The sequence below is a fragment of the Aethalodelphis obliquidens genome, unplaced genomic scaffold, assembly GCF_003676395.1.
Source record: "Aethalodelphis obliquidens isolate GAN/ISIS:26980383/991018 unplaced genomic scaffold, ASM367639v1 scaffold48, whole genome shotgun sequence".
Classification (NCBI taxonomy): Eukaryota; Metazoa; Chordata; class Mammalia; order Artiodactyla; family Delphinidae; genus Aethalodelphis; species Aethalodelphis obliquidens.
This window is the reverse complement of record NW_020837992.1, coordinates 13,570,311-13,597,952: the sequence shown is the minus strand read 5'-3', so window position 1 is coordinate 13,597,952 and position 27,642 is coordinate 13,570,311. Positions and strand designations below refer to the sequence as shown.

General features: G+C 38.6%; 2 protein-coding genes and 1 non-coding gene across 3 annotated transcripts in view; 2 read left to right on the top strand and 1 right to left on the bottom strand.

The window, feature by feature from the left end:
• Positions 1-5,148: 5,148 nt before the first annotated feature.
• On the bottom strand, positions 5,149-26,692 carry LOC113607389 (leucine-rich repeat extensin-like protein 5). Its single transcript, XM_027082653.1, has 4 exons — positions 26,569-26,692; positions 22,345-23,174; positions 20,511-20,614; positions 5,149-7,452 (listed from the first exon to the last, which is right to left on the bottom strand). The coding sequence occupies exons 1-3, from the start codon at positions 26,690-26,692 to the stop codon at positions 20,600-20,602; spliced, it is 969 nt and encodes a 322-aa protein (XP_026938454.1). The 3' UTR covers positions 5,149-7,452; positions 20,511-20,599.
• On the top strand, positions 8,653-8,761 carry LOC113607582 (U6 spliceosomal RNA). The gene has a single exon (XR_003427997.1). It is a non-coding gene; the product is annotated as a U6 spliceosomal RNA (small nuclear RNA).
• RNF2 (ring finger protein 2) overlaps positions 22,127-27,642 on the top strand; it is a 55,655-nt gene continuing 50,139 nt past the window's right edge. Inside the window, exon 1 of the mRNA XM_027083025.1 lies at positions 22,127-22,397. The gene's annotated coding sequence lies outside the window, so the exon portion shown is untranslated. The remainder of the gene's footprint in view (positions 22,398-27,642) is intronic.

Below are 27,642 nucleotides of genomic sequence, written 5' to 3'. Positions count from 1 at the left end.
TCACCTATTATTGCAAGGCAAGCATGTATCTAGACTGAAAAGCAGGCACTAGTTAAATTAAAATCACACAGATTATGGCATGATTCAAGAGTAGAAATTAAAGCAGGATATGTTTTACAGATTGCTAATAATATTCAAACAAACAACAAGCCAAAAGTGAAAGGAAAGGTACAGAAATGGTTACTGGCCAAGCAATAATTATTACCAGGGCTGCTCTTTCCAAAGAGGAAATTTGGAATGGGCATGGTGGTGGTCAGGAGCTTGTATGGGTGCTAATCACAGCAATGATAACATGCATTACATTTGAAATGGGTCTGAACACTTTACAACACAATTTCAAGGCAGCACTTTCACTGGCAGGCAGAATTCTCTAGGGAATCTGAAACCATAGTATATACTGGTGATGGAGTCCAGGAGAACATTGGATGATTACTAGATGCTGTCTACTACCCACTGTTTTTACATTGGTTTCATAGAATTTTAAGTCAAATCATATTTATAATCTATAATACACAATCTTACAAGTGACATACGTTGTTTGAAGAATATCAATCTCTTCTCTCCCACTAGATGATAAACATCTTGAGGGCAGGCACCATATCATATGATTATGCTATTTCCTATAATGTTCAAGACAACCCACGATAAAGAGGTTCTGTCTCAATATAATATTGAAATGACAAGTTCCTCAGATCTGTTACAGCAGGAAAAAAAAATCGTTGAAGTAGACACTATCTCTCTGCCCTTTTAGCCCCAAAGCTCAGATTAGTTGGATGGTAGGGTGATCCCCCATTCTGGATTCTCTCAACACCAGAGCCCTCCCAAGTTGTCTAACCTGTTAGTCTCCTAAGAACATGTAGCCCTTAAGCTGGATTCCGTTATCAACCATGCCAAAGAAGCTTCCTCCTAGCACCTTAAGTCTCTAGCCCCTGTACTCTTCTGACTGCATCTGACCTTCCTGGATTATCTCTGTTGCCACTTTCTGCATGCTGGTCCCCAAGCTGACAAATGTTACTGGAAAAAGTCAGTGAACTTTGTTGATATTGCTTTCTCTAACTTCACACTTGTCACCTCCAACAGAGCCCATACTGCTGCCCAGGAGTCTTTTGGGTCATCTCTTACTGATTCCTTAGCACTGTCTATATTGGGGATAATATTCAAAAATTTTAACTACTATAGCAGAGGCACCATCCTTGAACTGATACAGCAAGGTCTGAGAGAGAATCCCAGCTGCACCCTGTATTTACCTCCTTTTAAAAAAATTTATTTTTATTTTGGCTGCACTGTGTCTTCGATGCTGTGTGCAGTCTTTAGTTGCGGCGAGCGGGGGCTACTCTTCGTTGCGGTGCACGGGCTTCTCATTGCGGCAGCTTCTCTTGTTGCGGAGCACGGGCTCTAGGCACGCAGGCTTCAGTAGTTGTGGCATGCAGCCTTCAGTAGTTATGGCACACGGGCTCAGTAGTTGTGGAGCACAGGTTTAGTTGCTCCGCCACATGTGGGATCTTCCTGGACCAGGGCTCGAACCCATGTCCCCTGCATTGGCAGATGGATTTTTAACCACTGTGCCACCAGGGAAGTCCCTGTATTTACCTTTTAGTTGCTGATTGAGGCAACTTGGGAGAGAAGCGAGGTTGCAGGAGCAGCAGATATTTACCAGCTGATATGAAAGCATGTCAATACTTTAAACAACCAGTACAGCTGTATGGTTTGAAACAACTGAATATCAGTCCTGCTTTCAACTATGACTTTTCTAAAAACTGTCTCTCCTTTTTTTCCTGCCCCCATTCAACATCAACCTTTCTATTTATTCATTCAAAAAATATTTATTGGGCTTCCCTGGTGGCACAGTGGTTAAGAATCTGCCTGCCAATGCAGGGGACACGGGTTTAAGCCCTGGTCCGGGAAGATCCCACATGCCGTGGAGCAACTAAGCCTGTGCGCCACAACTACTGAGCCTGCTCTCTAGAGCCCGCGAGCCACAACTACTGAGCCCTCATGCCACAACTACTGAAGCCCGCGCACCTAGAGCCCGTGCTCCGCAACAAGAGAAGCCACCGCAATGAGAAGCCTGAGCGGCACAGCGAAGAGTGGCCCCTGCTTGCTGCAACTAGAGAAGGCCCGTGTGCAGCAACGAAGACCCAATGCAGCCAAAAAAATAATAATAAATATATATTTTAAAAATAATAATATAAATAAATAAATATTTATTGAGCACCTTGCATCATTTTAAGTAAACAAGAGACCCAAAAAACCCCCGTCCAAATGGCCTTACATTCTAGTGGGAGTCATAGGTAAGAGAAAACAAATACGGTAAGTAAATACATAGAATGTTTAAAAGTGAGAAGACCTATGGAAAAAAAGAAAAAGGAGCGGGTAATGGAGTTCGGGACTGCAGGGAGCAGATGAAGATTTTAGACATGGTGTGAGGGTTGGGCTCACTGAGAAGATGAGGAATGAGCCATTTGATGGGGAAAAGCTTTCAGGACAGAGGAAACAGGCCATGCAAAGTCTTACATTCTAGCAACTCCTCATTATGCAGAGATAATTTAAACTCCAACCTCTTGCTGTATAGAGATCAAAGTTATTGGTAAATGATCTCTTTGGCTTTTCTTCCTTTGCATCTCTAACACATCCTTACATTTTTTCTTTTCCTTCACATCTTAGATGAATAAGTGCTCCTCCTTCCAATGTCCACTGCTTTCCTGTGTCCTCCCCATCCTCCTCACCTCATTTATCCTGATTTCCACCATCTACAATCTCTTCCCATTCTGTCTCTTCAGATAGGCAGCAGTCTTTTCTAAATTAAAACACCATTGTCACTTGACCTAAATGTTTCTTCTAAGTATAGGCTATTTCCTCCGTTTAAAATCAAATACTTTCAATTTCCTCACCACCGATATTCTCTTTGCCCTCCGATTTCTGCCTTCTGCCCGCTTCAGACAACTTAAACTAATCTCTTGACTCCTGAAGTCAAATTGCTCCTGGACCCTGTTCACAGTTCTGTCAATTGATAATTATCACTGTCCAGGGAAGATTGATTTGGAAAGGGATACCCATCTACAATTACTTGTATTAAAATCAGGATTCCATTTGTTAAAGTTGTAAATCTTAAAACCCTGGGGTTTTTAAAATGTAATTTTATCTTTTATTGTGGTAAAATACATGCAACATAAAAGTTACCATTCAATCATTTTCAAGTGTAGAATTCAGTGGCATTAGTACTTTCATGATATTGTATAACCACCACTGCCACTATGCACTTCTAGAACTTTTTCATCATCTCAAGCAGAATCTCTGTACCCATTAAACAAGTATGCCTGCTCCACTCTATCCCTGCTGGTAAGCTCCATTCTGCTTTCTGTCTCTATGAATTTAACTATTCTAGGTGCCTCATATAAGTATTTGTCCTTTTGTGCTTGGCTTATTTTACTTAGCATGATATTTTCAAGGTTCCTCCATGTTGTAGCATTTATCACAATTTAGTTCCTTTTTAGGGCTGAATAATATTCCATTGTGTATATATACCACATTTGTTTTTCCATTCATCTGTTGATGGACATTTAGGTTGTTTCTACCTTTTGGCTATTGTGAATAATACATCTGTGAACACTGTTGTATAAGTATCTGCTTGAGTCCCTGCTTTCAATTCTTTGAGGTGTGGAATCCCTGGATCATAGTTAATTCTATGTTCAACCTTCTGAGGATCTGTTAAACTGTTTTCCACAGAGCTGCACCATTTTACATTTCCACCAGCAATGCATAAGGATTGCAAGTTCTCCACATTCCCAATGACAAATGGTATTTCTCACTTTTTGATAAACGATGTCATAATCGGTTAAAGTGGTATCTCATTGTGGTTTTAACTTGTATTTTCCTAATGAGCAGTGATGTTGAGTATCTTTTAATGTGCCTATTGGCCATGTGTATATCTTCTTTGGATAAATGTCTATTCAAGTCCTTTCCACTCCTAAAACATCTTTATACTTTCTAATTGGGTTTTTGTTGTCACTGTTGAGTTGTAGGAGTTCTTAACATAGTCTAGATATTAATCTCTTAACAGATACATGATTTGCAAATATTTTCTCTAATTCTATAGATTTTCACTTTCTTTTTTGATTGAAGTATAGTTGCTGTACAATATTATATGTTACAGGTGTACAATATAGTGATTCACAATTTTTAAAGGTTATACTCCATTTATAGTTATTACAAAATACTGGCTATATTCCCTGTATTGTACCATATATCCTTGTAGCTTATTTTACCCCTAATAGTTTGTACCTCTTATTCCCCTACCCCTATGTTGCCCCCACCCTCCTCTCCCCACTGATATCCACTAGTTTGTTTTCTATACCTATGAGTCTGCTTCTTTATTGTTATACTCACTAGTTTCTTGTATTTTTTAGTTTCCACATATAAGTGATATAATGCAGTAATTGTCTTTCTCTGTCTGACTTATTTCACTTAGCATAATGCCCTCCAAGTCCATCCATGTTGCTTCAAGTGGCAAAATTTCATTCTTTTCTATGGCTGAGTAGTATTCTGTTGTGTATATATATACCACATCTTCTTTATGCATTTATCTGTTGATGGACACTTAGATTGCTTCCATGTCTTGGCAATTGTAAATAATGCTGCCATGAACATTGGGGTGCATGTATCCTTTCGAATTAGTGGGATTTTTTTGTTTTTTTCGGATATATACCCAGAAGTGGAATTGCTGGGTCATATGGTAGTTCTATTTTTAGTTTTTTGAGAAACCTCCATATAGTTTTCCACAGTGACTGCACCAATTTACATTCCCACTAACAGTGTATGAGGGTTCCCTTTTCTCCACATCCTTGCCAACATTTGTTATTTGTGTTCTTTTTGATAATAGCCATTCTGACAGGTGTGAGGTGGTATCTCATGGTGATTTTCCTTTTCACTTTCTTGATAGTGTCCTTTGATGCACAAAAGTTTTAAACTTTTGATGAAGTTTAGTTTATCTATTTTTTCTTTTGTTGCCTGTGCTTCTGGTGTCCTATCTACAAAATCATTGCCAAATCCAATGTTATAAATATTTTACCCTATGTTTTTTAAGAGTTAAACCTCATTTTTAAGTTCAACATATTCTATTTATAAATCGAATAATTTAAAGTATAAAAGGTCACTTTTACTTGTTATTAGGCTAATATTCAGCTAATTATGTTTCAAAAAGATAAATTCCCCTAAAATATTTTAAATTATGTTTTCCAATTTTATAATCTTCAAATACTTCAAATATCTGACAGAATAAACAGCATGATTTATCTAAACATTTAAATAATCAACAAACACATATGGATTATCACAATATTATAAAACATAGCCCTAAACTACTACAAAAATGGGAATTCAATACTTCTGAGCTATATCATAATTTTCTATATATTTCCAGGGTTACAGAATCACTTATCCAACCAAAGGTAGCAGATTTTCCATCCTACTTGGCCTAAAATTTGGGGCACAAAAATGCATAGATTGAGGTCTATCAGAGATTATGAAGTTAGGGCTCTTTCCTGAGCCCTTTCTTTCAGTGATGGTCATTCTCCTGCCTGCCCACTTTCTTCCAACCTAGTAAATAGATATCAAACACAGAATGAAATCAGAAAGGAAGTTAGAAAAAGAAATACAGATTGGAAAGTCCTAGTCAGAAACTGAGAGTTAGAGTTGCTGAAGATCCCAACAGACAGAGCATATGCCCTCAGACAGACCCTTTTTTCCTTTTAAACAAGTAACATATTTTACAACCTTAGATGTTACTGTGACTTGGTAAGAATCTCCTCTCTGCCTAATTGAATTCTATATTATTTTTTTGTCTTTCTTTTGGCCTCCCTGTTATTGGCAAACCTCTTAAACTTAAAAAACTTTAACCAATATGGACTGTGATCCTCTTTTTTTGGAAACTGTTTCCCTTGCTTTCATGAGGCTACAGTCTCCTGGATTTTCTCTCATCTGTCTTCACTGCCTCTTTTGTTCTTGGATCCTTTCACTCTTTTTTCCTCCCTACACTGCATAGAGGTGACCAAGCTCCAAGTTTCACAGCAGAGCCCTCTGGCTCTCTCTATAACCACTTTCCATTGGAATCTTCAGCAACTTTAACTCTCAGCTTTTGACCAGGACTTTGCAATCTGTACCTCTATTTCCAATTTCTTTTTTGAGCTCAGATCTGTGTTTTCTATCTACTGCTGGAAATTTGCACCTAGATTTCTTGCCTTTAGTTCACACTCAACTCATCTGAAATAAAATTCTTTATCCTTTTCACAAATGAACACCCTCTCTGACCTTCCCTTATGGGTACTAGTATTCTCCCAGGTGCAAGACATGAAAAGTGGTAGCCTTATAAAAAGAGAGGATTGGGAATTGTAAGGGCAAAGGGGGCAGTAGGAATGATAGAACAAAATTAACATATCTAGAATAGAATCTTCAGAGGGAACAAAGCAAAACACCAGGACTTAAGGGTTACATTCCGGATCCCATTCTAATTCATGGCTACGTCTCTTGCTAGGTTTAGTTGCTATGGAACAGAGTTGCCCCGGACCAAGTTCAAGCTTTGTAACTCCATCTGTTGGGGAAGGACAAGCTTCCTGGTGGGCTAAAGCTTTCTCCACTAGTTTTAAAAAACAAAGCTGTTTTAATACAATAGAGCTCAAGAGTTTTTCTTTTCAGAAGCATCCAAGCAAATCCACCGACTTCAGGGCCATAGCTCTTCCTGAACATTGACTCTGAGTATTCTGTTCTCAAGCACCCTGTGGAATTTTTGGACTCCTTTCTCTCACTTCTCACATTCAGTCTGACACTAACACAGGTTTTCTTTCTCAAATATGTCTCTCAAATGTGTGTATTCTTTTCCATGCCCTCTATTACCACCAGGTCCAGGTTCTCATTACCTTATTCCTGAAGTACTTTGGCCAGTATTTGCTATCTCTGCCAATTGTCTTTTTCTCTCCAATGATCAAGTCTTATGGTCAGAAAACACCTTGGAGTAAGCTAGTCCAAAGTCCATCTAACTCTTGTATCACTTCCCCAGCGTCTCTTACTGTTCCTCTAACCTAGGATAATTAATCCACCTCAAGCACAGTGATGAAGTTGAGTACCATATTACTTCCTGTTTTCAAAAACTTCCAATGGGCTTTCCAGAGTAAAATTTGAACTCCGGAGCTCATATTTAAGTAAGGCTCACACGACATAATAGTCATCAACCTCTTCAGCCTCACACCTCACCGCAGCCTCTCCACCACCCACAGTAGACCACTTACAGTTCCTCAAATACACCGTGCAATTGAACTCTGCTTACCTGCCCACTTGGTTCCCTTTATCCAGGAATGTTTCATTCTCTGCTTACCAAAATCCTGCTTATTCTTCAAGATCTAAGACTCAAATTCTCCTTGTTTGAAATTGTCTTCTCTTCTCTGCTCCCACAGCATTTCACTAATATTAAAGAGGAGAGTGGCTTTACTAGTAGTTGTGCATATGTTTCTCTCCTTCAGAAACTGTGAGCTCCTTGAGTATATATATTATGTGGTATCTTTGGTTTCTTGAGAAATTGAGAATCCCCTATTCTCCTGACTTTCTGCTCTTCAGACATTTTGGTTGGTCTTATATGCGGCAAAGTGTTTTTACATAATTATTAATGAAACATTCAGTCTCTCACTCTGTGCTAGCAGTACAGGGGCTGCAAGATTGAATTCTTGGCACAAATAATACATTGGGGCTAATGACTATAGCAGTAAGAGTACAACTGCTTTCCTGGCACAAAATTGCAATGGGGTAAATTGTAACTTCTAGTGCCTGGTGGTGGCAACATTTTCCTCATTAGACCTGCTCACGGAATGTGGTTTTGGGCATTCTTCCTAAAAGCTTAGCCTTGAGTTTAATGTTCCAAATATTCCAACCATTCTGTAAACTACTTCATACCTTTTAATAAAAATCCTTTCCCACTCCGTCAGCTAAAGTCAGCTTCTGTTGCTTACAACCAAGAACGCTGACTGATAAAGATATTTTCCTTAATTCCCCATAGACCAACTAAGTCAGGATCATAATATTTAAAAGACTTTACTGAAGGGTCAGGGATAACAAAATGAAAATACTGTATTAAAAGTAACCTATCACAGGTTACTAGATAATTGCTGCTCTCGGGGGCTACAAGTCCAGCCTGCGCTCACAGAGAAATTTCATAGGCCCCTGTGCCTAGTCTCTGACATGGCTACGGGTGCAGAAGCTAGCTTTATCCCTACCACAGCCAATTAACCTTAATCACAGTGTACAGTGCCTAGGGCCCACAACACTTTTAGAAAGCCATGAAAATGGTTTTGTTTTAGTTTTTTAAAATAGAATTTTAAAATGAATATAATTATAATAAATATAATATGTAAATTATAATAAAAATATAATAATGAATCCAGCCTGGATTATACAACACAGTCATAAAATAAAATGTGTGTGTGTGTGTGTGTGTGTGTGTGTGTGTGTGTAAAGCAGAACAGTGAAATAAAAAATAGACCCACACATATACGGTTAATTGAATATTTATCAATACAAAGGTGCCAAGTCAATTCAATGGGATAGGAAAGCCTTTTAAACAAATAGTGTTGGAACAACTGGAAAAAATGTGTGGAAAAAATAAATCTTGAGTACTCATTTCAGCGGCTTGTATACTAAAATTGGAATGATACAGAGAAGACTAGCATGGCTTTTGCACAAGGATGACATGCAAATTCGAGAAGCAGTCCATATTTTTAAGACAGTTGATTTTAAGTATTCTTACCACACACACAAAAAATAGAAACTATGCGCAGTGACAGATACGTTAATTAGCTTGATAGTGTCAATCTATTCACAATGTGTGTATATACCAAATTCTTTAATTAGAACAATCTAATTAAATAATGGGCAAAAACCTAAACAGACACCTCATTCAAGAAGATATACAGATGGCAAATAAGCATATGAAAAAGATGATCAATAGTATGTGTCATTAAGCAATTACAAATTAAAACAACAATGAGATACCACTATATACCTATTAGAATGCCCCAAATACAAAATACTAACAACCGAATGCTGGTGAGGATGTGGAGCAACAGGAACTCTCACTGTTGGTGGGAATGCGAAATGATGCAGCCATTTTGGAAAAGAGTTTGGCAGTTTCTTACGAAACTAAACATACTCTTATCATATGATCCAACAATTGTGCTCCTTGGTATTCACGCAAATGAGTTGAAAAGTTATGTCCACACAAAAACCTGTATATGGATGTTTATAGCAGCTTTATTAATAATTGCCAAAACTTGGAAGCAAGCAAGATATCTTGCAGTAAGTGAATGGATAAATAAACTGGTACATCCAGATACTGAAATATTAATATGAGCCATCAAGCCATGAAAAGACATGGAGGGGACTTCCCTGGTGGTCCAGTGGTTAAGACTCTGCGCTCCCAATGCAGGGGGCCTGGGTTCGATCCCTGGTCAGGGAACTAGATCCCGCATGCCACAACTAAGACCTTGTGCAGCCAAATAAATAAATATTTAAAAAAAAAAAAAAAAAGAAAAGAAAAGACATGGAGGAATCTTAAATGCATATTTCTAAGTGAAAGAAACCAATCTGAAAAGGCTACATACTGTATGATTCCAACTATTCTGGAAGAGGCAAAACTACAAAGACAGTAGATAGATCAGTGGTTGTCAGGGGTTCAGGGAAGAGAGATGAATAGGCAGAGTATACAGGAATTTTAGGGCATTAAAACTACTCCGTATGAAACTACTCTTTATGATACTATAATGGTGGATGTATGTCCAAATCCAATGAATGTACAACATCAAGAGAAAATCCTAATGTAAACCATGGACTTTGGGTGCAGAATGTTGATAGTGAGGGAGGAGGTGTAGGGGCATGAGGTATATGGGAATTCTCTACACCTTCTGCTCAGTTTTGCTGTTAATCTAAAACTGTTCTAAAAAATAAAGTCTATTAAAAAACTGAGAGAGAATATTCTTATATATATACCTGATAAAGAACTTATATCATTATGCCATTACAAAGGACTCCTACAAATAAAAAATAAAAGGATTTAAAAACCCAATTAAAAATAGGCAAAAGACTTGAACAGACATTTTACAGAAGTAGACATACAAGTGGTCAATAAGCTCGTGAAAAGATACTAACATCATTAGTCATTGGGGAAATATTAATTCAAACTACATTGAAATTCTACTTCACACCCACTAAAATGGCTAAAATTAAAGATTGGCAACATCAGTTGTTGGCAAGTGTATGGTACAAGTGGAACTCTCATACACTGCTCATGGGAGTATAAAATGGTACAGCTTTTTTGGACAACTGTTTGGGAGCTTATAAAATTATACACCCACTTAATGACCCAGCAGTTCCAATCCTAGGTGTTTATCCAAGAGAAGGAAAATATAAATTCACAAAAACTTGACCAAGAATATTAATAGCAGCTTTACTCCAAAAACTGGAAACAAACACAAATGTCCATCAACAAGGTTATGGATTTTTGAAAAAATGTTGCATATTTATACACAGGAATATTACTCAATAATAAAATGGAATGAACTACTAATACAACAATATGGATGAATCTCTAAAACATTGGACAGAGTAAAAGAATCAGACACAAAAGAATATGTATTGTATAATTCCATTTATGTGACTTCAAGAGCAGACACACTAATCCATAGTGATAGAAATCAGAACATGACTGCCTATTTGGGAAGGGAGATTGACTGAAGGAGGACATAAAGGAACTTTCTAGGGGTGATGAAAGTGTCTTATATCTTGATTGGGGTGTTGGTTACATGGTTACATTTGTTAAAGCTCACCCAGTTGTACACTTGCCAGGTATTGCATTTCACTGCATGTCACTTTTACCTCCTTAAGAAACCTTAAGCTTGTTAAGCAAGACATATCATTTATACATCTTTTTCATTTTCTTTCCCCCTCATGCCTAGAAGAATGTCCAGAACACAATGAGTACTCAATACATGTTTGAGGAAAGTTAAACAAATGAACAAATCGTTTTGGCAGTTTATAGACATGCAATGAGAAATTCAGGTAGCTTCTTCCAGGCATGTGTCTAGTTTCCTTCAATAACTTCTTACAGGGAGAGGGACCTTCCTTCTCTGCTTTTCTTAGACTGTCAATGATCACTCTAGCTTTGAGCAAATTAACTCTCTTTGTGTTCAATATACATGTATGTGTGCACATGTGGACGTCTCCACAGTATGATCAGTTGTCTTGAGTTTTTCTCCTGTGATAAAAACTGTCTAAATTGATGAATTATTTTTAAAATTTTATCTGATCATATAAATGGATAGTAAAAATAAACTGAAAGCTAAATCACAGGTACTTTTGAGAAAAGCATTTTTGCTTAACTAATGATTTTTAAGATAATTTTCCCTCAAAACTAGACGAATGACTACAAAGTTATTCTATATTGTGCATTTTTTGTCTCAAGACTGTTTCCAAACTAAAACACTTATTATGAGAAATCTCTACGAATAATTTCGAAGTATTGAAAAATAGAAAGTTTATATAACTGTAGGTAGATATGTTAGGCTAATGTAGAAAAGAATCTTTTTTTTCCTTAGATATAATCTTTAAAATGAAATTACTTTCGGTACTTAAATGTGATCTGAAAAGAATAGACTTCTTTATAGCTTCAGTTAAAAAAAAAGCAGATGTCAGACAAAGACGTGTTATTGAATTCTAGCTATTGAAATGTGATGTCTGAAATTACAGATGAGAACAGAGAAAGTAGGGATGTGTAAATATTTACATATCAAAGCTGTATTTTCCGAGGATATTTTGCTTTAGATTAAGTAAAAGTTACTCAGAAAATCTTAGATCTTTGAAATATTTTTCAAATATAATTGCATTTCAATGAAAATAACTGCATTTCAAAAGCCAGAAGTTTCAACAAGTTCCAGATTAAGAAATGAAGTCCCAGTTAATTTGAAAAGATGATTGGAGAACTTTTATTTCATTATATGACTAGCATAAAAGGAAACTTCTGAACCATGTACGAGTTCTGATTCTTTACTTTCAAGTTGAGGTCACATTCCTCTCCCCTGTCATGGGATAGTCTCCTCCACAAAACACACATCTGTTTTAAATTCCCGCCACATGTGATAAATCAATGCATAACAGATAATAAATTTGGAAGACTGTATTCCTATAGACTTTGGCTTCTATTCTTTTAGCCTTTGCAAGTCTGATGATTTTTCCATTCTTAGCTCACACAGAATGTGCTTTAGAACTCAGAACTTGTCTCCAAAGGCAATCAGTGGGAAACTTGAAATGATCAATCCTTGCTGTGTCTCTATGAGCTTTGAAAAACTGAACCACCATTTCACAACTTCCTATGCAATAGTCCTTTTTATCCAGTTATGTTTAGTAATTGGGGATTATTACTAAAGTGTAATGGATATTCACTATTTCGATTATTCATACGTTTATTCTCTTATTTTAGTACAAATATCCAAAAAAATGTATCCCCATTTTTATTAATTAAAGCAGGACCACCAGTTGTGAGAGGGCAGTTTAAAATAATGGTTAAGGACATGAATTTGCACACCCTATTGCTTGAGGTGCCTTAGGCAAGTACTGAAATGCTTTAAACCTCTATTTTCTTTTCTTTTTTTTTCTTTGGCCACGCCGTGTGACTTGTGGTATCTCAGTTCCCGGACCAGGGATTGAACCTGGGCAATGGCAGTGAAAGCCCAGAATCCTAACCACTAGGCCATCAGGGGACTCCCTAAACTTCCATTTTCTAATCCATAAAATGGTAGTTATGATGGTAGTAACTTCCTCATAGGTTTGTTGTAAAGATTAAATGAGATGATGCTTATAAAATACTTAGCACGGTACCTAGCACATACAAAGTTTATGAGGTTGTTGGATATTAGCACAGCTGTGACTCTGCCTGCACCTCTTCCAACTTCTAGGATTACAGCCGATATTGCCAAGAGTGGAGTCTTATGAGAGAAAATGCTGTTCCATAGTGTGTAATTAATAATGGCGGTCGAGGGAGAATTATTTCTGTGGCCTTTCTCTTATTGGCCTCACCACATTTAGTTATGTGTCTGTTTCCCCTACTAGATGCTGGGTTCTTTGAGGATAGGGTCTATCTATGTCTTATGTCTCTGAATTACTGACTCTGGTTATTTGTCAACTCTTGCTAAGGGAATGTATAAATGAACATGTATGTGAATATACATGAAACATTCATTTTAAATTTGAGTTATTTAAATGGTTTTAAGTAATTAGAAAGAAGAATTTCTTTTAACTGGGTCCAGTAGAGCAATATAGACATTACAGCTACAAATAAAAGGACAGTTATCAATCACATTTTTCTTTGTTCACATTTCAAAGATGAAGTCCAGTTTAGGCATTTTATGTTTGAGATGCCCATTGGACATCCAAGTGGAGAGACTGAATAGGGAGTTGGACATAAGTTTGGAGAGGTCCTCAAGTTTCCAGAAACTTACAGAAGTTCATAGTTTGGAGAAAATGGGGAGTTGTCAATATGGGTAGTACTTAGAGCCATAGGATAGGCTGAATAGGATCACCAAGGGAAGGGATATAAATTAAGAGGACATAAGGTCTTAAGACTAAACCCTGGACATTCCAAAACTTAGAGTTTGGGGTAATGATGAGAAGCCACAAAAGAGACTGAGCTAGAGCGGGTCAGAGAGATTAGAAGAACCAAGAGAAAACCAGTCATCACATGTTCAGCTCTCATTGTCCCTGGCTCTTTTCAACACGCACTCTGATTCTTCTCATCTATATCAGGAGCTTCTTCCAACTTCGGGGCATCATCACTAATTTTCCTATCTGCCCCTCTGCTTCTCATGACCCTCACTCAGTAATTCTCTGTTTTGCCTTTGTCTTCAGATTTGGCCCACCTGCAACTTGAGGACATAGGGTCAGGGCGTCCATTTGCAGCCTCAGCTCACATAAGCCATGCTGTACGTTTCCCTTATTCCTCACCTCACCTCTCGTCTTCTCAACTGAAAGAGACAGAGAGATAGCTACTCCTGATGTTCTTCGCTTCAGACCCTCTGATTCAGCTTTCAGGTTGGGTGCCTTGCACCCCTTAAAATTATCCTAAGCCCTGCTTTCCTGGACTTTCTCCTTGCCTGTGTATTGTATTCTGGCTCCAGCTCTGGGCATTCGGCCACTTTGGAAAAACCACCTGTACTTTCCAGTCAGTCCCTGAGTCCCTCTATTTCTGCACAACCCCATCCCCACTCTTCCCCAACTTCAGTGGATAGCACTTTTTGCTGTGACCCCTCAGGTCATTTGAGCCATAGTTGGAGGGAGGTCAAGTCTCCTGAACCCACCTTAATATACTGCCCAAGCTTTTTACTATATGGTGATCTCAAAGAATCTGGGGAAAAAGTTCCCTGGAATAGAGATGTATAAGATGGAAAATTCAAATATTTGATTCTCAGCCTACAATTTGTACTTGCTTCCTGCAATCACATGCTAAATCAGTAGGAATTTCTTGAGGGAGAACTAAGGAGTCTAAATAGCAAACGACACCTAACATTTGCCTTAGAGACTGTGGGATATAAATTAGTAGGAGGAGAAGGGAATCCCAAAATAATTATATCGGTCCTAGTACTCTTTTTGAGGGCTCTATAAGCATTGGTTGGTCCCTGTTTAGCTTAAATTCTTATCAAGTAGGGTTAGGAATGTTTAGGGGAATAGATACTGAGGTCTAGTGACAAGCCATTTGAATTCCTGAGTTTCAAGCCCACTACACTACCAGATCTCTTAGAAAGTCAAGAATTCCCAAGTTCTAGTTTTCTTATTTGTTTTGTTGATGATGCCTGATCTAGAACAATTGTTTTCTTTACCTCAGTCCTTCAGTTAATAATAGGTAGATATGTGCTGAAATTTTCACTCATTTTTAACAGATAAGCATGTAATTGTACCTTTATTACTGTTGTGATAAAACACAATGTTTTATTCCATTGTGAAACATTCAAACAATACAGAAAGTAAACAATTTAGAAACTGAAAGTCCTCTAAAGTCCTCCTCTCCTTAAATATACTCAATCCCTCCTAATAGTTTGGTGTATATTTAAAAAATATTTCTGTATTACAAAAATGGGATATATGGAACATATTGCCGAGAACTTTTATTTGATAATATACCTTTGATACCTCTCCACGTCAGTACTTGTAGCTCTGTCTCATTTTTGATGGGTATATGATATATTACTGTATGGATTTACCAAAATTTGTTTAGCCAAAAATGTAGGTTATATTAAGTTTTTTACAAACACAATCAATGCAAAAATTAACGTTCATGTATATATTTCTTTGTACACTGTGTGAGTACTTCTGTAGGATATATTCCTGGAATTGGATTTCTTAGGCTAAAAATATACACATTTAAAATTTTGAGAGATAATGACCAAATTGCCTTTTTAAGAGGTTGTGTCATTTTTCATGAACATCAACAAAGTGTGCAATATCTGTGCTCATAAACATTGACCAACAGTGAGTATTATAATTGCTCACTATAACTGAACATGGTAGGTAGAAAATTATATCTATTCAAGTTTGCATTTCTCTAAATGTTATGGTAATGATCAAGTTAGATACTTTTTGTAAAATATATAAAGTATTTTTATTGACTGCTTTTACAAAACTGTAGTTATCATTAATTAAAGGTATACCAAATGTATCTTAGGAGCAAGGCAGAAACATATATGTATATATATATACATATATACACATATATATTCAATATCTACATCTATATCTACATAAAATATATAAAACCTTGTTTCAAGTGCTGAATAATGACTGGTGTTGAAAGATGAGTAATGACATTTTGCCCTCCTGCTACTTTCACTCTGGGAGGAGGGGGGACATACTTGCACACTGCTAATCTAAGCAAGCAAATTGGGGAGAAAAGACACTAAATGTGGTTTGAGAACTAGTCAAACTTTGAGTCTCAATTGGAATTTAGGATTAATATATAGCATTTTAAACTTCTACTCTTGGTATGAAATGTTACTGTGTTTTGACAAGACTTTAAAATCAACATCCAAATGCAGTTCTACCTGAAAGTCCCCCAATAACAAACTTTCCTGTTGGTCAGAATTTTTCTTCGGGTAGCTGCAATAACATCACATGACATTCCTAACATGGGCTCTCCTGACCCAAGATCATTCCTGGAGTATTCATTTCTAAAGATAGCAATCTCATTGCTTCTCTGTTCTTTTCCACGAAGAGGTCTGTATTTTCTGTTTGTTGACAGAGATGGCTCTTTTTCTATACCATGAATGACATGGTGTCTACAGGTTATATTTGTGACATCTTCTTGTAATGTAATTTGCATTCACTATGTGTGAAGCCACAAGCTAACGGCTTAGATGAGAATATGGCCAAGCCTAATTAAAGAGCCAAGTCAGGAAATGAATAGGTTGGCAAATAGCTAAGAACTGGATCATGTAGAAGAAAGGACAGCTGTGTTGAGCTCAGGCCCAGAGAAGTCTTTTGAATTTTAGGAGAGGGACAGTCAAAACAGGGCAGCTAATGTGATGAAGTCCAAAAGTGAAACTGGAGCTAAGGATGTATAAGTCAAGAAGTCAAGGAGTTGGAAATCCACTAACTCTGAACATCAATACTGTTCTAGAACAAAAGCTGATTAGATCAGAGGATGAGTGAGTATTGGAGAGGGACACAACCAGGTGAGTTAGGCCACCCGTATATACCTAACAGGATACTATGACAAGAAGATTTATTTGCAGCTACCTGTATCTTATCTTACTCCATCTGTGGCAGAACTCATAATTCTTAAGGAACCACAGTCAATTCTGATCTTATAAGCATGACTTATGAAATGTGTTTATTTAAAAATGATGAAACAATATATACGATGGAATATTAGCCATAAAAAAGAATGAAATCTTGCCATTTGGGACAACATGGATGGACCTGGAAGGTGTTATACTTAGTGAAATAACTCAGACAGAGAAAGACAAATACTGTACGTTTTCCTTTACGTGGAATCTAAAAAATGAAACAAACGAACAAATATAACAAAACAGAAACAGACTCACAGAACAAACTAGTGGTTTCCAGAGGGGAGGGGGCAGGGGAGGGGCAAAACAGGTGAAAGGCTTAAGCGGTACAAACTAGCAGTTATAAAATAAATACGACACAGAGATGTAATGTACAGCACAGGGAAGATAGTCAATACTTTATAATATTGTATAATATTTGTGGTGTATAGTCCATAAAAATATTGAAATACCATGTTGTACACCTGAAAATAATATACTATTATTGTAAGTCAACTATACTTCAATAAATTTTTTAAAAAATATAAAACAAAAAATTTTCTACAGACTAAAATCCTTAGGAAAAAATCTCTTCCTGGATGTAACACATAAAACCTTGGTATTCTAGGTTGACCAGAATGGTTTTCAGATTTACCTGAATTGTAACCTACTTCAGTATGTTATTCAATGTATATTTCAATGGTTTACTTTTGTGGAGTATTAAAGGCTAATGGATACTGCAGGGTTTTCTACATCTTGATGTGGTCTAAAATAAAACAAAATTTTCTTTGTATGGTTGGGATCTGGCAGTTCTTTTAAATTCTTTACTGAAAAACATTTCCAAGAAATGTGTTAGATAAGAAATGTCTTTACCCTCCACTCTCTCACCCACAAAAACTATTCTTCCATGCTTGTTTTAAGTGGGAAAAATTAAATTGTCCACAAGGGCAGTTTGAGCAAGCTGTAACTTGATTTAAATATTTCGCACTCTTCATCTGTACTTTCCCCTGGGATCTTCCAGCCTTCTTTTCCAGAGAAATTTCCATTTTAGTTCTAAGTTTTGATCTTAATTATCTATTCCTTGCTAGTTTCCAGGATTATTCTTGGTGTTCCTAGATCAATGCCAAGGCACAGTTCTCATCTCTTGCAGTAAACATTTTAAAAGGAAAAACCCTGCAAAGTTTCTTTGAATAGAATAAACTTACTTCACATTAGAAAACTAAAGCCAGTTAATTATTAAATCATACTTTATTTTATATATCAAGTTGGATATCACAATAATATCCTCCATTATTAACTACAAAGAAACAGTTAGCTATTTGTGCCGCATCAGAATGAAAACTTTTATTCTTTTGCCTTTTTTCAAACACATCCTAGTTCATTATTTTACTAAAAGGCACTAACAGATGTTAGGCAGAATGTGGCCACATCTGGGACATATAAAATACCATTCCAAGTCTCCATAGAAGGGAAATAGCAGTATTGTTTAGTTCTCCCCAAAAGCTCTACCAGCCCATCTCATTTAATCTGTTTAAGCTGAAGAGTTGAGAGTAGCACCAATTATTTTGGTTGTCTTAGGAATATAAAAAGGAACAATGAATTAAAACACCAAAAGGGAAGTGTCACAAAAAGAAATGCACTATGTTGAAATACAAATTAAAAAAACTTCACTAAAGCTTGTGGCTAGAGCTATATTTTTTCAGCTGAAGAGGTAGTAAATCTTGAGTTGCCTGCTTCCTGAAGCCACCTTGAATTATAGGTCTCTTTAGGCCTTTCTACAATGTTTCTACTTAATTTGACCCTTTCAAAGAAAGCACAACACATCTAAAAGATGGCAAATAAAGATTCTGGTAGAAGATATATTTTGACAGTATATATATATATATATATATATATATTTATATTTATATTTATATTTATATATTTATATATATAGTGATTAAATCCCAAGATATTCCAGTCTTTTAACCTACCTTTTAGTTTTAATTTTGTTTTGTTTTCTTAAAGTAACTTTTCTAAGAAAACAAAAACAAAACCTGATGGTTTTTTGTCAACAGATCAGGTTCATATACTATTATATTTAGCATTATCTCTGGCTTCTTGAAAGTAGACCACATTGAGGACTGGAATAAATACTAGTGTTGAGAGGAAGCTCTGGAGATGTTTGCCTCAGACTGCTTACCCATTAGAAAGAAGAAAAATGCTGGAGTTGTGTATGCAGCACAGAGTGGGAAGGCACATGTGGCATAATGGAATGTATCCTGGACTTGGAGTCAGATTACCTAGGTTTGAGCCTCAGCTCTGCCACTTATGAACTCAATGTTTGGGAGAGTTAGTTAACCATAGAAATCACATTTCCCTCCTCTGTGAAGTAGGAATAATACCTTGGAGAACTGTTCTGAAGAGTCAGTGAAATAATGGATATAAAAGTGTTCTGTAAACTGTGATATATACATAGCTTGTTATTAACAAACTATTGGTGGCCTGCAATTTTCATCTCAGATAAGCAGATAACAATTAGATATTTGGAGCACAGCTGAAAAGAAATCCATGGAGTGGATATAGAATAGGCAGGCGTGAATTTCCATTTGAGACACACTGCCTAAACAGAGAAAGCCTCTGGGGGACTAAATGCAATCTTGATAGGAATGTCTGCTTTTAAGTGGTAAAGCGAGGCAAACCAAGCTCATATGAACTATTCTATTTCATATACACACTGGGATCAAAGATTCCCAGTCTTTCATTCTCTTAACGCCTATTGAAGGAGCATCTATTACATGCCAAGCATTGTGCTAGGTATACGCTGGTGAACAAGATTTCTGCTCTTAAGGAACTTGTGCCCTAGTTACATTAATATCTTTATTCCAAGCACTTGGCAAAGTGTTAGCACATAGTAGATGCTCAGTAAAAGTCGACTGAGCTGAACTAATCTAATTTTGTAGCATTACCATAGCAGAAAGCCAGTAAAGAGATGATTTTTGTGATCAGAGATATCTACCCAATTCACCATGTGATTAACAGGGTACTACTTCTGAAGTTTTGAGGGAAAAGAAACTTTCTAACTAGAGTTCATCTAGTATTATACAGTATTAATTTAATGTCTTCCTGCTTAAAATATAGTTATCACTTCCAATTAGTACATTTAACAAAGGAGCAGGGTGTTAGTAGAAAATGTTTTTCAGGGTGGTATCCCTCATGCCAGGTCGAAAAATTAGCAAAAAGAATATAGCCTGGATATGTCAAATCACTACTGACAGGCTGACTATGGACTTGACATTGATTTAATACACAATTAAAACAAAAGGGAAGAAAAATGGAAAGATCTTTCTATTTATATGATAATCAACTTAACAAGTACAGAGAGTTTATGTTTTGAAAGCATACCTTTCTTGAAGCCACTCAAAAGCGCTAGTGTTATGAAATAAAACTTCTTAGAGTTTTTTCATAATATCTAGAAGCTGACTGGTGGGGTCAGGGTGACTGACATCAGTATTGGCCACCAACATCACCACTTCTTCTGAACTCGGTTCAGCCTCAGCTCAAGGACTCAGTCCCCTTGCAGATGGAGGAGGCTATGTAACTAGTTTGGGCCAATGACATGTAATCAGCGATCTGTTTCCTTCCCAAGCTAAGGCTGTGAAAAGTTCAAAGGGATTCTTTACTCACTTTCTTCCTCTGCCACAGAGACTCAGTTGCTGTGTTCTGGGTGATACAGCTACAAGATGGTGAGCCCTCTGTCAATCTGGAGCCCTCTGTCAGTCCTGGAGTGACTGAAATAGAATGAGTCTGATTCACATGAAGCATGAGCAAGCAATAAACTTCTGTTGTGTTAAGGCACGGAGATTTGTTACTATACCATAACACAGCCCTTCCTGATTAAGGTAGTCAGGGAAGGCCCATAATACTCAGTCCAAGTTTCTGAGTAAGAGATAAAGTAGATAATGAGTTCCATTAATTTGTCAGTAGTGTCTTTCATATTAAGGATGCTAGCCTGAGGTCTAGCTTTTTAATCACATTTAATCCAGATATCCCATAAGTTTTCCATCAATTGTCCTGTGAATTTTTTTAAAGTACCATATTTAACTTTTATCCGTAAAGTTCCTATGCTTTTTACAGATGATCAGTTTCCTCAACATCAATTGAATTTCTTAAACTAACCACACATTATTTTCATAAGCATTTTGACTAAAGCAAAACGTTCTGAATTATGAGCAGCATTAATTGAACATGTGCAGTTGTGAACAAAGAAGGGATATGCTTCTGCAACTGCCCTGTCTCTAGAAAGTGGACCTTGTAGAAGCAGAAGCATTCCTAATTATTTTGATTTTTTTTTTTTCCACATTGGAAAAAGACCTTAACCTTGAAGGGCTGGTAGAATCTGAGAACTGTCATTTCTTATTTAAAGCTTTAGATAGTTAGTGACAGTTTTGAAGTCACTGTCTTTGCTCTTGTTTACCTTAATGGATTGTTAGGTAGGGCACACAGTGTGTTGTGTTTAATATTTTAATGCCTGTCTTCTTTCTTTCTACCTATCCAAAGCTAACACTCACAGTCCTACTCGACTCCGAGCTCCTCAGGAAATCTCCCCTGAACACACCAGCTGGAACGGTTCCTTTGCTTTTCCAAAATCTTATGTAAATTCATACCATTTATTTGGCATTGCTTGTAGAGAGTTTTACAGAATTCAAAAGCTGGAAAGGACCTAAGAATCATTCAACACAATCCTCTCATTTTGCAAATGAGGAAAGTAAAGTCCAGAGCTATTATATAATTTAGTTAAGTCACATAGTTAAGAGACACATTGGAAGCTATAAACCCAGTTCGCCCAATCCCCAGTGCAGTCCATTCCTTCGTGCCACAAGTGCCTTCACATTAACTATCTGGTAGCGTTGGTTACCTTTTCCAGAGAACAGGTCATCTCACCAATAGTATATCTTGAGTTCACGGAACTCTTTCGTTACTTCAGTTTGTAGCTTAATTTATACACATTTTATATACTCTTTGGTAGACTAACTGGTTGTGTTTTAGGGCGTCACAGGCGAGAGGAGGAGTCCGAACCCGATCCCCAGCAACCGGCCAGGGAGGCTTAACGGGGGTCACAGGTAGGGTCAGGAGACCTCAAGGAGAGAGAACGCCGAGTACGAAGTTGCGCAGTCGTCATCCGGGCATTGGCCGGGGGCTCCGTTGCCCCGCGGAGGGCGCCGGGGGGCGGGGCCGGACGGCCCGGGGCGGGGCGGTGGCTCGGGTCCTCCTGGCAGCACGCGGCGGCGCCCCCTCCCCTTGCGCCACGGGCCTCCTGGCGCAGTGCACGTCCCCGTCCCGCGCCTCCGCCCCCTCGCCCACTCGCTCCTTCCCGCCCTCTCCGCTGCGCCGGCCGAGCCGGCTTCCCCTCGGTCTCTCATGAATATTGAGCGGCCCCTGTTGTATTTCCCGAGCTCCATTGCGGAAGCCGAGGCTCGCCATATTGTGCGGCGGCGCCGGCAGCCGCGGCACCCTGTACCTGAGTCTCGCTCCGGCCGCGGCTAGCGCAGCCCCGGACTGGAGCAGGAGCCGGTGAGCGGGGCGGGCGGGTAGGCGAGGGGCGCGGAAGCGGCGGGCTCGGCCGCGCGTTAGCTCGGCGTGGCTGCGGGAGGCTGACGGCCGCCCCGGGGCCGGGGGGGGGGTGTGTTCGCGGGGGTGTGAGGAGAGATGGCGCCGCCACCCCCGGCCGCTCTCGGGGCGGGGATGGCGGGGGAGGCGGCTTCTCATTGTTCCCGTTTCTTCGAGGGTCTTGGCGGGGGTGGGGAGTCCGGCTTGGGGAGGACCCCGTGGGCGAATCTCGGGGATTCCTTCCTTCGTGCGAACCGCTCGCTCCTCTGCGCGGAGGCCGGGGCTGCGGTGCGGCCCCCTCGCCTCCCGGGGCGGGGACCCCAACCTCTCCACGTCCGCTCTCCGGGGGCGAACCGCGTGGAATGCAGGGTTTTCCTCCCCGGGCTTCCCCCTCGCAGCCGAGTGTGTGTGTCCGCACTGTGGAGGGTGAGGTAGGGGCGCTTTGTGCAAATAGCCCGCTTCCCCCCGGGGTGCTGGAGTCAGGGTTCGAGTGTAGAGGCGCTCCTCGGCGTCGGGGTTCTCTGTAGGCTGCGGGGAGACCCCTCCTGGTTAAAACATTCCTGGACTGCCGCTTGCTTGCTCGGGAGTATCTGTTGCTGCTTTCTGAAACCTCGAGGTTGCCCCGGAGGAGTCGTGGGGGGAGGGGGTGTCTTGGTTTGTTTCTGATGGAAGCTTCGCGTTTTGAACCCAGTCGTGTACGCTGAGGTCTTTGGTACCGACTGTCGCCGGGGAGCCCTCGTCCTGGTTGTCAGGATCATTTCCCTTCTACAGACGTTGCATCCATGCTCCCAGAGATAGTAAAAATTGGTCTCTAAAACTTTGAGGTTCATTCCGATTATTTGGCCCCTAAGACCAATTATAGGCTTATTTCCTTGAATCTTTTTGGGGTATCTATTGCCTGGCTGTTAGAAGTTTTAGAGAATGTGTACCTTTACGTCGTAAAATGGTTTGAAAATGTCAGGTTTCTCGAAGGTGTGTAAAGATACTTGTTTGCTGTGAAAAGGGTAGCTTTGCATTCGGTATTGTAATATGGTTTACTTCTTTTAAAAAGTAAAAAAATTGAGACATGGTTTCATTGTTTTAGACTGAGAATTATGTTTAAAACTAATGTGTGTGTGATTTGCATCACACAGTCTACTTTTGGTAGTTCCAAGATGATCAGCTGGAATACTTAGTGTAATTGGCAGATAATCTACTTTCCTCACTTGCATTAGAGTGTAGTTGTTGAGTATTTTAATAACTTAGATTGGTGTTAGAGCTTGGTTTTAAAGTGAGTGTTTCATCCTTTGACTTATAAAGCATTTAAATGGCAGCAATATGACTTTTGGTTATTCCTTTTTTCCCCTAAAATTTCTACTTGTCACAATCAACAGGTATCTTTTAAAATCTTGTTTGTACATTTAATGTGATTTTTAGTAAAATAATGGGTAGTTATATAAGACTCCATTTTCCAAGGCTAACACAGCAAATATGGCCCCTTACTTTTTCTAAGGATTGGAGATAATTTCCTTCAGGTACCGTTGTGGAATACACATTTGAGGTAAATTATAGTAGTTGTGAGAGTGAAATGGAGAATTTATGAAGGAAAACTGCCTGAGTAGGCTAGTCCGCTTGAGTATTAGAAAAATATGCTGATGGTCCTCAAATGTGCTGCATAGAAAGATTTTAAATTAGAACCATTAATATACTGTAGGCAATGCAGACATTCAACAGACTGCGAATTTTGAGTTTTTTCCTCTGCCTGTGTGGAACACTCAGACTGCTAGCTCCCAGCTTTGTGTGGATAGAAATATGGAGCAGGTCAGCAAACATCTTTGGAATTTCATTTGTCTATTACTGACCTGCAGCATGTGGTGTCAGGTCTGTCTCTTTAATTTGATTTATTCGTGATTTGTGTTTATATTATGCAGTCTTTGGAGTAAAGGTGATATATGTCTAATGAATAATATATAACCAGATGTTTCAGTGACAGTTTCTTTTCTATACATTAGCACAGAAGCATAATTCCTTCTAGCAAGAAAAGTGAGTTAACATTAAAATGCACTTTATTAAAATTACGGCAGCATTTCTGGTGTGACTTAAAGCACCTCACACCTTTGTATCGACTCATTTGTTAAATCTGGGGAAACTAGACAATGTATCACAGTTTGCAGTTTTTAAAAAGGGAAAAATACTGTGAGATTATGTACAGTCTGAGGGCATACAGATCTACACTTGATTTTTAATTAATGTTTGTTACGCATGGTGTGGAAGACAGACATTGTCGTCAGACATTAGTTATTTAATTTCCTGATGTTTTTCATTTCTTTGGAATCTTTCAAGATATCAATAAGTTATTATAGTAACTTATTGAATGTTTATTTGCATTTAAGTGAGTAGATCCCCATATAATTTGGGTACAAAGGTACAGTAAAATTTACCCTGTCCATTCTCTGTAGATCCAGCTATCCTGTCTATTCCCCACCGTCCCCCCCTCCCCCCAGACTTTCACTTTGTCTACCTAATGTGTCAGACGGGTCCTCTGGTGTCTCTTGTAAGGTGTATAGCTTGGTTGATTTTAAATGGATATACTGACTGTGGTAATGGGACTTTTGGCAGTTAAGTAGCAGCTGGTGTTAGTGTGTCCATGGGCAGGAGCTAGGTGATGAGTCCCCGAATTATGCTAAGGGAGTAGGTGGCCCCCTCTCCACTTCTGTGCTTTGTGGAGGAACCCCAGTGGAACTGGCATGGACTTTCAACTGTAAAATTTTTTTCACTTCTCTTTTGTCTTATGGATGTTAGGCAGCCGAAGTGGACTAATAATGTCTCGGGCTAGTGATACCTTTTCTTGGATGCTCAGGAACTATATACATACGTTACTAAGAATTCTGAGAAAGATTCTCATTGCTTGAATTTTCCTTCTCTCTACGTATCTGCCATTTTGTCATAATTTTTAAAAATCAATTTATTAAGTACAATAATGAAAAATTATTATTATTATTTTTTTGCGGTACGCGGGCCTCTCACTGTTGTGGCCTCTCCCGTTGCGGAGCACAGGCTCCGGACGCGCAGGCTCAGCGGCCATGGCTCACGGGCCCAGCCGCTCCGCGGCAGCTGGGATCTTCCCGGACCAGGGCACGAATCCGAGTCCCCTGCATCGGCAGGCGGACTCCCAACCACTGCGCCACCAGGGAAGCCCGAAAAATTATTTTTGATATTAACCTCAGATTAAATTGTCTAATGAGGGCATTTTATTAAATGAAGTAACAAACCATAACATTTGAACAAAGCATTTTGGTCGTTTGTTTTCAACAGTTGTGTTGATTTGGGGCTCTTCTGCAAGAGGGATTTCTTTTTGTTCCTATGCTGTAGCGTGTAGTTATAGTTTATGAAGAAGTTGGATTCTAAACGTCAGTGCATAAAATGAAAAACACATGTAGTAAGAAATTATGCTTGAAAATCCCTTAGGATAGGAAAACATACCAATAAGTTCAGTTCAGCTTTAGTGTTGGAATAGATTGTTGTTTCTTTTGTTGAACACTAGATGAAGTAGTCAGCCTGCAGTATGGGCTGTGTTGAACACAGCAAAAAGAAAAAAAGTCTTTAAATATAAGAATCACATTCAGCGTGGCATCATGTTCATACCAGGAGAGGCTTGTGGGAACTGAGACCACTGAGGAACAGCAGACCAGCTCCACTATCTCACATTTTTTCTAGGATACATGTGCTCTAGTGAGAGGATGTGGGGGTGTGTGCTTGGAATAGCCTGAACTGTTTAAGTGTTTCTCATTTCCTCTCTTTTTTTTTCCTTTGCAAGCTGGATAGTTTAAATCACAAAAGTTAAATGATTTTTTTGTTGCAATTTAATAGACACTAATTTAAAGGGTTTGGTGTTTTTTTTTCCCCAAAATATATTTTACCTATAACTCCAATGTTCCTTTGCTTTTCCCTTCAGTAAAGAAGCAAGGTATCTCAGAGGAGAGCAGCTAGAATCACTGTGATTAACAATATATTAGTGTCCAACAGAGAAAACAAACTTCAATAGGAATTTGAACAGAGGGGATTTAATATAGGGAGATGGTTAGATGAGTGTTAAGAGCAAAAAGAGAACGTTATAGTAATCAGTTAAAGAGCTCAGAGAAGAGGTTCTACTGGCCTGGTTCTGAACTTTTGAGGTCAGCCTTGTTGAGCTGCTGATTAGTTCTGGGGGATACTGATAGAAGCTGGAGGCTGGAACCAATTGCTGCTGCCAGTAACTGGAAGGAAGTCCCCTCACCCATCTTCCTGCTTTCCCATCTCCATTCATTACCTCCATTGGCAAAGCCTAACAGGGAGCCCCCTGGCAGAAGAGTTGGTGAAATACAGTTGCACAGTCTCAGCCTAAGCACCACAGAGCAGTCTAGAGTGGTGGTTTTGGAGTTGAGAAACAGGGAGTAAATTACCTGCACAAGTAGTATAGATTCAAATAATTTAAATAGGGAATCCTGTCCTTACCTTGCCTGTTCAAAAAACATATATTGATTATGTTCTGTGTGCCAGACCTTCTGCTAGGGATTAGGGATAGAAAAATGAAGCGAATAGGGTCTCTTATTCAATTGAATAAGCAGAGATGACAAACTACCATACAGTGTGTTAAATGCAGTAACAGATAAGTGATATGCTTTGGGAACCCAAAGGACATAGCAGCCTACTTGCCTCTTCTCTTCCCAGCTAAACCTAATGACTACTGTTTTTATTTGGTATCTTGATCAAATCCAATTTCATTCTGTTTGACTGCTGTCCTATGAAAGCTGTTTCTCTGAGATGCCTCAGATTTATCATGCAGTTATTGTCATTAGTTAAGCATTTCTCTGTGCTTTATTTTTCTAGATTATAAAGACCATCATTTTCTCTGTACTTATAGCCTAGCCTAGTATTTCACACATAGAAGATGTTTGAGGAATATTCATTTTTGCAGTGGATAATGGGAATTAAAGTATTGCTCATTACCTTTGTAGACATTGTTTCCTCCTTCCAAGGTCACTAGAAAATAGTTTGGCTAGAGTGTTATGATCTTATAGATATGAGAATTGAAAGATTTAAATAATTGGTTAATATAAACTATATAGTACAAGTAACTGATCTACAAATAGGACTTTGGATTTCTGATGTGTTGTATTCCAGATCCAGCAGTTTTGGCAGGGATTTTGTTTGATGGCTAAATAACATCCTCTTCTACTTCTCATTTTAG

Coding starts and splice junctions, on each gene's coding strand:
- LOC113607389 (XM_027082653.1), bottom strand. CDS start 26,692: ATGGGTGAGGGGACTTCCTTCCAGTTACTGGCAGCAGCAATTGGTTCC. Junction 23,175..26,568: donor CCTCAAAAGTTCAGAACCAG/GCCAGTAGAACC, acceptor CCTGACAACCAG/GACGAGGGCTCCCCGGCGAC.